Source organism: Phragmites australis, chromosome 14 (assembly GCF_958298935.1).
Source record: "Phragmites australis chromosome 14, lpPhrAust1.1, whole genome shotgun sequence".
In the NCBI taxonomy this organism is placed as follows: Eukaryota; Viridiplantae; Streptophyta; class Magnoliopsida; order Poales; family Poaceae; genus Phragmites; species Phragmites australis.
Window position 1 is genome coordinate 20,672,360 of NC_084934.1, and position 10,542 is coordinate 20,682,901.

Sequence of the window (10,542 nt, forward strand, 5' to 3'; positions counted from 1 at the left end):
TTCGGCTCAAGTCCACCTCTCTCTCTACCTTATCTCTTCATAGGAGCACAAGCACACACGTAGCTCTCATCGATCCCCTCCCTCTCTCTATCTTATCTCTTCCTCCTCTCCTCCATCTCTCTCTCAGTCAGCCCCGCACGCCTTCGCTCTTGTCTCCAGGCCCTCTCCTCGGTCAGCCTCGCCGCTCCGAATGCGACTCCTTGGTATGGCTCAGGGAAGGATATTTTGGAAGGATGTGATGTGGCGGAGGTAGACGAGATGGTGATGTGGCCGCCGACACCGGTCATGGAGCTCGTGTGGCTCACCGTCGACTTCGGAGGCGACCTGGGGCGGTGGGATCCGGCGCGGAGGCGAGCATCGACCACGTGCTGGAGGGCCCCCCCCTAAGGAACGGCGAGGCTGACGAGGCCGTGGCCGCGATCGAGCGGTCACTGCACGTGCTGTTCGACGCGGCAGACGCGCTACGGTCGAACTGCTCGCGTCGGAGCAGGCGAGCGCGTTTGTCGCAGCCATGCTAAGGTTCCACCTCGGCGTCCGCCACACCAGGCGCGACTAGAGCCCTGGCCACGGCGGTCGACGGGGGCTTTAGTGGGCAGCCTACTTATCCAATGCAACAAAATTGTGGCGACGACCTTCATGCCCCACGTTTTATTTGTGCAGGACGGAGCAAGGATCCGTGGCGGCGGTGTCCTCGACAACGATGAGCTCCGACATGTGGGGCCAAAAGTGGGCTCAGCTCAATGCATCGAGTTGGCTCATTTGCCTGGTCATTTTTTTTCTGAAAAATCTCATCAGTATCGGTTTCAAAATCGGCATTGATAATCTCCGATTATCAGTGCCACTTATAGTGTGTCGGTTTCAAAACCGATACTGATGAGATTTTAGAACCGGCAATGAGGTGTTTTAGTGTAGTGGCAGTTTCTTGAGTCACTCGTAACCCTCGAATTTGAGCACGTGGCACCCAATGGCGGTCGCCGTGGCGGCGATGGTGGACACAGAGAGCCCCGTCGGCGACATACCTGCTGGCTGATCGGCGGCTACAGGAACGTAGGGCGACGACGATGCCGTGGAATAGATCGAAACTCTAAACGGCGACGGTGTCGACTGTGTACGCTACGATGCGGCTTCAACTTTGGAAGTTCCTTGGTTACTGATGCACGGATCGTGAGGCGCACGAGCTGTGTTTAATTTGGGTACAGTGTCGTACGACATGTCAAACACAAACTCATATCTGTTTCTTATACGAAAACGTAAGTACGTAACCCAGAACCGGACTTGTCTAAATTAAAGTTTAACCGGAACTACCAATCTTAATTCTTAGCCGTTGTATCAAATCCAGACGGCGGCTGATCAATTAATTAAATGACATTGGCACTTTGCAAATTAAAGGTTCTATATTTATGCTTGTGCAGATGGATGCAAACTAACCATATGTTATTCTGTGAAATGGAAATACTTGGGAAAATGATGGCTTGACACGTAAGTGGACGCTGCTTGTCTAATATAGATAAATTGGTAATTTCACCTTTGATAGCAAGTTTGAAATACTTTTAGAATTGAGGTCGATTTCGAATTAGTTATAGGAAGTTTTGCCTTTCAAACGTGAAAAAAATGGGGATTTTTGCCCAAGGAACCCTTCTAACAGTTTAGATCTGGTGGTTGGTCCTATTCTTTTTGCAAATTTTGCTCGTTGACACGGTGACTTCATGGTTTTTGTTCTGGACACGAATTTTTTTAATGTTTGGAGGAAGACATTACCAAATATATATAAGAGTTTGTTAGGTTTCTCAGTTCTTATGGAAGCCGCCGTGGGAAACGATGAAGTGATATGGCACGTGGAACCTTTGCAATATTAGGATTGTAAATTATCAGTTATGATAAATTCAGACGATCTTTATCTTCTATTCACGTTGATCAAACGATTATCGTATAAAATTATATCTCATTTTTTTTTTCAAAAATACTATCAATTATTTATTATTTACTACATTTATTCTCTTTTACTCGTCGTGTAGTATATCGACGTAAGTCTCTAACAAGCATGTTTAACTATTACTTTTGATAACTAACTTTTGGTAAAAATTAGATAATATTAAAGTATTTTTTATGATAAATTCACTATTATTATTTTCGTATGCTAAATCATAATAATTTTGTGTATATTTATTTGAGAACGGAGGTACTAGCTTTCATATTTAAGATATCTAGTTTATTTCACTCCAATCGATGTGCTGTTCTCTCACGGACAAGTGTGCTGGTATAAGATGTGCTGTTCTTTCACTCCCGGCCCTAAGCACACCGCGCGGCACGGCCACGCCCCCATCGTCCTGTCTTGGTATAAGAAAGAGGCAACTTTGGATAATTGGGAACTTGAGAGTGGCTATGGAAGGGGTCATGGAGGAGGGGCGGAAGGGGGAAGCGGCGGCGTTTGATTTCCCGACGTCGGTACAGTTAAAGGTCACGCGGTTGGGGTGGATCGGCATCGGTGTCATGGGCGGCGCTATGGCCAAGCACCTCCTCGCAGCTGGGTTCGCGGTCACCGCGTACGCTCGCATGCCGGCCAAGGCGAAGTACCTTGTCACCGCTGGCGCGACCCTCACGGACTCGCCTGCGACCGTGGCTGTTGCATCCGATGTGGTGTTCACTATGGTCGGAAACCCTGGTGACGTCCGCGAGATCATCCTGGACTCCGCCACCGGCGCCCTCGCGGGCCTCCGCCGCGGCCGCGTGCTGGTGGACTGCATGAGCTCATCTCCTTCCCTTGCGCGCGAGATCGCCGCGGCCGCGCGCGTGGCAGGCCGCCACGCCATCGACGCAGCAGTCTCCGGCGGCGACATCGGCGCCCGCGACGGCACGCTTGCCATCTTCGCCGGCGGCGATGAGGCCGTGGTCGCCTGGCTCGCCCCGCTCTTCGCGCACCTCGACAGGCTGACCCACATGGGCCCACCCGGCAGCGGGTAGAGCAGCAAGATCGCCAACCAGATCGCGGGGCCGGTGCGCTGGTGGGCCTCGGCGAGTCCGTGGCCTTCGCCAGCGCCGCGGGGCTCGATGTGCCGCTGTACCTCGATGTGGTGTCCAATGGCGCGGCAGGCTCGCGCGTGATGGACATCTTCGGTGACCGCGTTCTGCGCCAAGAGTTTAGTGTCAGGTATGCAGCGCTCTCTGGTCCACGGATCATTGTTTGTTTTGTTGCTTTCAGCCCTGCCTTATAGATGGTGCTCAATGCATGAATCTGTAAATTGCAGTATCACTAATCTGTTAAAATCACTAACAAGCTAATTTGATAATTGACTGTTCATATTGCATATACTTGCACAATTAGCTGAGATGTTGTATAGACGAATTTTACCAGTTTCTGAAGGTGATTCTCAACACTTTCTTTTGAGAGTCTGAATGCACATATGCCTGATAGTACTTCTCAATATTTAGCTTCCATTCCTAGCTCTCGCTATAATTTTAGGGCAGTGATGTTTTATTAATTCATCGAGCTTTCGGCAAATCATGGTATTCATATGTATCAGTACAAATAGCGTTAGCTCCGACATTAGCGAGGCTGAGAAGTTCATACTTACGATAAAAAGCACACCACATACTTGAACCTATGTTGTTTTGTGTTAATCGATATCTACTCATGTATGTAAAATGAATATATGCATTCTTTACGCTTATAATATCTTCTATACATAGGTACTGATCACCATCGAGGAGCAAGATATAACATTATCATTTGTTTTCCTATTTGTCCTGCTAATGGACGTCTTCTCACTTTTGTTTTGAGCTATCAAGGATCTTGATGGAAGCACAGGCACATAGTCTTTGACATACACTTGTCAGCTGAGGTTCATTGAATCAATTGCCAATAAAAGATTTTCTTTAGTGAAAAGGTACTGATTTCCTGTACAGTATTTTTCTTCAATGTGTTCCAATTCCTGGGCTTAACTTTAGACTATTCCTCCGTAGATTTCAAACATGATCATTGATCTAAGGTTGCTTAGGAGTAACCTCGATGCTTCTTAGATAAGATTGGAAAATTTAGGTTTATGTCATCGCTCTAATTGCATAAATGTAGTAGTGTGTTCTGTTAACCAGAAGTAAGATAGGCTATTTTTGCGATCTCATATGGATGATATGATTCACACATGAAGCCCTTTATATTTAGAAAGCCCTTCAGTAAAACATGATTCTCTAAGATGGAATGTAGCAGTTAGTCCTATCTAAGAAAACTTCATCTTATTTAAACCTTTTCTTCTCAATGTACCAGTGAGAGATCTATGCATGTTTATATATTAAACTTTAGTGTGCATATTCATAAAAAATATGTGAAGTTGCAATCTGTTCAGAGCTAGAGAATCACTGCTTAGTAGATGATTATTGAATATCACCCGTGACCTGTGCTACATGCTTGATGTTATCTCCATATCTTAAACTGATCAATCTACGGTTTGTATTCATTTGCAAGCATATAATTCTTGTGCTACTTTGTGCTCTTATGCATCTCGATTCATGTACTGTGGTATTTCTTACTTCAATTATACAAGGAGTAGTAGATGCAAGTAGCACAACATAGTTGCATAATATTGGATATTGTGCATACAAGTTAGGAACCGTTGCAACGCATGGGCACTTTACTATCATTTTTACATATCAATTCCTGTTCTATTTTGATTTTGATTGCTTCAGAGAAAACTGCCCTGATCCAAGACCCTGTTTTTCTCTAATGTGGTACTCTAACAATGGTTGCCTTACAGCAGTGTACACCCGTATATAACTGATCTCCTGGAGATTCTGTGTCAAGATGTGTATTGTTTGTTTGTCAGGTATGCCCCTTCATTCTTCCTTTTGTGATCACAAGCATCCAAGATCCAAGTGATTTTTCAAAGTATATTCTAAATTGTTTTTACAAATTTGAGATTCAAAAGAAAGAATAGTGATGGATTGTTGAAAGAGAAGAGTATCGCAGTACTTACAAACATTGTTAGCTGGTGCAGCGCTCCGGTAGTGAGCCCTGCAGAAGAGCGTGTTCAGGGAAGCCGCTCGAGCCATTCGCCTCATGATGAATGCCATCAAACCCGTGAGTTCCTCATTATCCTAATCCCCTATTACCTGTGAAAAAAGGGGTTGGGCTCGGTAATGTTACCTATAATATTTATGTCACTATAAAAGTTATTTTAGTTTTTTTTTTGTTTGTACCTACTTGGCTCAGGTAAGCAAGCACACAAGTAGTTTATCAACTGACAGTTAATGATTTCTTTGGGGATGATAATCTTCGTGATTGTTCAAGGTATGCATTTTTGTACTTTACTGATTTGTACCTATCAAAGAGAAAGCTTTTCATTTCTCTTCTGATTTTAGCTGCTGTACCTGATTTTTTTTTCTTTGTAATCCCATAACATGCATGATATGAATGGCAGCTTTACATGTACTTTTTTATGTGGAAATATTTGAATCATCTTAGCCACTGCACATTGTATTGACAAATGTTAAACATCAACTACTCCAATACGTAGACAGCTTCACTCAACTGCATGTATATTTTTGTTTTTGGGGTGCTGGAAATAGATTCAGGTAAAAATGACATCATTTTGCAGGCACTTAAAACTTAGAAGTTGATCAATGTTCCACTCATAGTTTATCATTAAGTCTGTGGTTATTCATCATGTTAATGTCCCAGAGATTACATCTTCTCATTCTAGTGTCCCGGAGCTGCGGACAGCCTTGAGGAAGGCCACGGAGTCTCTCACAGAGTGGCAGTGGGCGCCGCGCTTGGCGGCCGAGAAGTCAAGGAACTTGTCGGCCCATGACGACTGTTGTTGGTGTTGAGCCCCTTTCGCCGTGTGCTGTGGCGGGAGCGGCAGCATGGTTTATGTAGCGGTTTTATCTTTATGCTTTCTAATTTAAGTGATGTTTATTTATCGTAGCATCTTGTGTATTGTATTGTGCATAGGCCAAAAATGATGTTTTCATTGTCAAAAAAATGGCCAGGTTTTTGTAATTCTTCATTTGCATATTTGAATACCTTAACTCAGTAGTTTGGGTTCTGAAGTGTTGTTCAATGTTATTTGAGCGTTGTAAGATCATAATAGATTATCCACTTGTGTATTCACACGTACAATAGCTGAAGATGATTCCCTTCAACGTAAAACTATTTTTTTTATAGAAAGCAATCTCACATGCGAGATTGATAAAATATTGAAATGTTTTACATGTTTCATTGTTGCAGATTTGTATGCTCGGCTTATGATATGTTTGAAACACAATTGTTTTGTGTATAACGTAGAATTATTTTGTATAAAATATGGATTATGTTGTAATGCAATGACATTGTAGTAGTAAGAGAGAAGGTCTACCAAAAGTTATGTCAACACTTCGTTTGAACTCTACCATGAGCCACATGATCCCGATCCAACGGTTGAGCAGCGTTCTTGTATCCTTCGCTTATATACTCGTCAGATCGCCTGCCGCGGGCAGCGCGCCCCTGCCTTCCACCCGCCCAACGCCCGTCTCCCGCCGCCGCCGCCGCCGCCAGGGCGGGCCTCACTCCCGGACCCTCAGCCGCCGAATGCTCCTCCGCCGCGCCGCCGCCGCAGCGAAGCGCTCCTCCTCTTTAATCCACGCGCGAGTCCTCCGGCACGAGCGCGCCGCCCGACGTAGCCACGCCACCACCTCCTCCTCGCCCCCACGCCGCCGCGGACACCGCCGCGCGCCACCGGCCTCCGCCGAGGAACTCACGGCCACCGCCGCTCCCCGCCCGTTCCCGGACTACCACCCGCCCCGCCCGGACTCGCCGGACGACGACGCCCTCGCGCGTCGCCTCGCCGCCGCCGTGCTTGCCTCACCGGACCCCGCCTCTCTCCCGCCCCTCCCCTTCCTCCCGCTCCTCCGCCCGATCCATCTCCTCCTCGCGCTCCCGCTGCTCGCCTCCCACCCGCACCTCACCCGCCTCCTCCTCCCGCTCCTCCTCCTCTTCCCCTCCCGCCCCCAGCAACACCCGCACCCTCACCTCCTCCGGTGCTTCGCCATTGCCGCCCACCTCGCCGTCCGCGACGCCGGTGCTGCGCGCACCATCCTCGTGCGCGCCGTCCACTTCCCGTCCCCTCACCGGCATTTCGTCGAGCACTTTATCTCCACCTACAGGGCCTTCTCCTCCGACCCCGCCTCTTTCGACCTCCTGCTCCAGTGCCTCCCCTCGGCGCCCCTCCTCCACCGCCTGCGCCAGTACGGCATCACCCCCTCCCCGGAGGCCTGCAACGCCGTGCTTTCCCGCCTCCCGCTTGATGAAGCCATCGAGTTGTTTCAAGAACTCTCGGACAGGAATGTTTGCTCCTACAATATACTCCTCAGAGAGCTGTGCAGTGCTGGCCGCATGAAGGATGCACGCCAACTGTTCGATGAAATGGCAGCGCCACCAGATGTTGTCACGTTTGGGATCCTTGTCCATGGTTACTGTGCTCTTGGTGAGCTGGAGAACGCTGTGATGCTGTTGGATGAAATGGTGGCAAGAGGGGTGGAGCCGAATGCAACAGTGTATACAAGTGTTGTTGCATTTTTGTGCAAGAAAGAGCGGGTTTCAGATGCGTTGATGGTGGTGGAGGATATGGTCCAGCGTAAGGTGATATTGGATGAGGCGGTGTACACAACAGTCTTGAGCGGTTTTTGCAGTAAAGGGGATTTGGTAGCTGCAAGAAGGTGGTTTGATGAGATGCAGAAAACAGGGTTGGCAACTGATGGGGTGACATACACCACGCTGATTAATGGGTTTTGCCAGGCGGGCGAGTTGAAAGAGGCAGAGAGGGTTCTTCAGGAGATGTTGGCCAAGCGGTTGGATGTTGATGAGGTCACATATACAGTGCTCATTGATGGGTACTCCAAGAGAGGGAAGATGGCGGAGGCATTTCGGGTGCATAACGAAATGGTGCAGAGGGGAGTGACACCGAATGTGGTGACATATACAGCTTTGTCAGACGGACTATGCAAGCAAGGAGATGTTCAGGCAGCTAATGAGCTATTGCATGAGATGTGCAACAAGGGGCTTGAGCTCAATGCTCACACATACAACTCCCTGATCAATGGCCTATGCAAGGCTGGCAACCTGGAGCAGGCCATGAGGACTATGGCAGACATGGATACAGTGGGTCTTAAACCAGATGTTTACACATATACAACTCTTATTGATGCACTCTGCAAGTCAGGGGAGCTTGACAGGGCTCACAACCTCCTGCAGGAGATGTTAAATAGAGGAATTAAGCCTACTATTGTGACTTATAATGTTTTAATCAATGGTTTCTGCATGTCAGGTAGGGTAGAGGGAGGAAGGAAGCTGCTTAAATGGATGCTGGAGAAGAACATCCGCCCAAATGCTGCAACTTACAATTCTCTTATGAAGCAGTACTGCATTGACAATAATATGAAATCTACCACTGAGATCTATAAGGGGATGTGTTCTCAGGAGGTGGCGGCGAATGAGAACACATACAATATATTGGTCAAGGGGCACTGCAAGGCAAGAAATATGAAAGAAGCCCTATATTTCCACAATGAAATGATAGAGAAGGGTTTCAGACTTACTGCAACCTCATACAATGCTCTCATAAGATTGCTGAATAAAAAGAAGAAATTTGTTGAGGCAAGAAAATTATTTGATGAGATGAGGAAGGAGGGTTTGACAGCTGAACCAGATATATACAACTTTTATATTGATCTCAACTTTAATGAGGATAATTTGGAGTCGACTCTTGCACTTTGTGATGAACTGGTGGAAGCCAGTGTTGTGAAATATAAAGCTGAAGTGGATCAAGATGTTGCAAAGGAACATATACAGTAGTAACGTGATTCTGGCAGGTGATGGCATTCTAGCTTGTTCAGGATTGTGTGCAAAGTGAACACAAGATCCAGACATAGCACTGTCCCTGAACTGATAGTTGAAGTAATAATGACATCTTCTAAGCATTTAAATTAATTGCACATAATAGTTGAGTGTTTCACTGCATTTTCTGATGATTGATGATACTATCCTTTAACCACAGCCATGACGGGGCTCTTCCAGAAGACGATAAGGTGCCTGAGTGTGGATGGGATGCGCATTGTGGTGTTGGTGCAATTTGCAAGGTAAAGACATAAAATGCATTGTGAACTCATTGCTTTTATTTCCAAATATTATGTCTGGTCCTCTTTCATTTCTTTTTCTATATCACTCACCATGTTACATGATTGATGATTCATCCATTTCCTTAGTTTGGTACTTGCAGAATAAGCATGAACTATCCTAGGACTCTACTAAAAAAAAAGATCCATCCTAGGACATTGCTAGGAATTCATATTGATTATGTCCCTCATATCCTGCATCTGACTTCCACTCACACATGTATTGTTGACAACTCACGCTATGCTGAAGCTTCTTTTTACTTAGAGTGTGTTTGCTCATGCATTCCTCAGGACCAGTGCTCCTTTGGAGCTACTTATGTTCTGGTATTATTTACTCTGAAAGTACAAAATGGAGCTACTTTGTATGGCCTTTGTTTTTTTTCCCAGATGAATGATTACTTTACTGAGCTATACTTTCTAGCCACATTTGTTTGCGTGGCCTTGCAGGAGAAGAAGGTTTCTGCCTTCATAAATTGTTTAGCAACAATTGCGGTGGTTACTCTGCCCATGAAGAATAACTCATCTTTTTTCGAGAGTGATCGGGGCGTATGCCAATTATAAGCAACATCGGCTGCTTCTTGTGATGCTGATGCCTACGGATAGGAGGAACATGGATCAAACCCCTGGCAAAAACAGGAGAAGCACAGAGACGTTGTACCTGGTAGAGTGCACCTAAGTTGAATGGAAGTATGAACTAGACTTTATTGGACAACACTAGTGTAAGGTAGCATTACGAATTGATTCTTGGTCCTCATTCTTGCCGTAAATTGGAGTAAAGTTTATAGTATGCTCTGTCTCCAGATAGCATTCCTTCCTCAAGATTAAAGACTACATGACCCAGCTCTGCTTCATTGGCCACTGACTTCGACCTCCATTTGTACATTGGGGAATAGATTGGATACAGCAGATAGCACAAGCTTCTTTGAGAAGCGTAGAGTGCAGCACCAGATGGGTTCAGTTGTTAGCTTTCGGACGGCATAATACCATGTATGGGAAATATACAACTTGACCAGACATATTGATATATGCAGGGGGATATAACTGTACTGTAAGAATAATTCTCTTCTGAGAAACTATGTATGGATTTTTTTTTTCTGTACCTAGAAAACAAGGGGGAAATGCAGAGCCTCATGCTCTCTTTTTTTCAGCGGATGCAACATGTACTCTTTGTTTTCTTGCAATTCGAATTGTACGTCTGCATTTTCGTTGGTGTTCTTGTGGAGTTAAATTGGGGATTCAAGGACTTGGATCACAAAGCTCTGACACTAATGGAGGTCGTGCATGATGCTGTATTACTGGCAGAAATAAAGCCTGCCGCTTTCTTCATTATTCAAACTCAAAATTAATTAACGTTTTAGGACATTAAAATCCGTCTAAATTGTCGGAAATTTTCCAATTCTA

The 10,542-nt window shown here is 45.9% G+C and overlaps 2 protein-coding genes across 4 annotated transcripts; both read left to right on the forward strand.

The window, feature by feature from the left end:
* The first annotated feature begins 2,312 nt into the window (after positions 1 to 2,312).
* Positions 2,313 to 6,074, forward strand: LOC133890131 (probable 3-hydroxyisobutyrate dehydrogenase-like 3, mitochondrial). The gene is given in 3 exon segments (XM_062330578.1): positions 2,313 to 2,986; positions 2,989 to 3,148; positions 3,787 to 6,074. Coding segments are annotated over 3 exon segments (798 nt in total). The 5' UTR covers positions 2,313 to 2,382; the 3' UTR covers positions 3,821 to 6,074.
* A 390-nt stretch (positions 6,075 to 6,464) lies between these two features.
* On the forward strand, positions 6,465 to 10,322 carry LOC133891188 (pentatricopeptide repeat-containing protein At1g05670, mitochondrial). Of its 3 annotated transcripts, XM_062331907.1 has the most exons (4): positions 6,465 to 8,923; positions 9,024 to 9,105; positions 9,563 to 9,865; positions 9,943 to 10,322. In XM_062331907.1, exon 1 carries the CDS (start codon positions 6,560 to 6,562, stop codon positions 8,819 to 8,821), a length of 2,262 nt encoding a protein of 753 aa, XP_062187891.1. In that variant the 5' UTR covers positions 6,465 to 6,559; the 3' UTR covers positions 8,822 to 8,923; positions 9,024 to 9,105; positions 9,563 to 9,865; positions 9,943 to 10,322. The 3 variants fall into 3 exon arrangements, with proteins under 3 accessions (XP_062187891.1, XP_062187890.1, XP_062187892.1); XM_062331906.1 differs by having other exon boundaries at positions 9,563 to 10,322; XM_062331908.1 differs by having other exon boundaries at positions 9,589 to 10,322.
* The last annotated feature ends 220 nt before the right edge of the window (positions 10,323 to 10,542 follow it).

Excerpts from the sequence above, each read along its gene's own strand:
- LOC133891188 (XM_062331906.1), top strand. The coding sequence starts at position 6,560 with ATGCTCCTCCGCCGCGCCGCCGCCGCAGCGAAGCGCTCCTCCTCTTTA.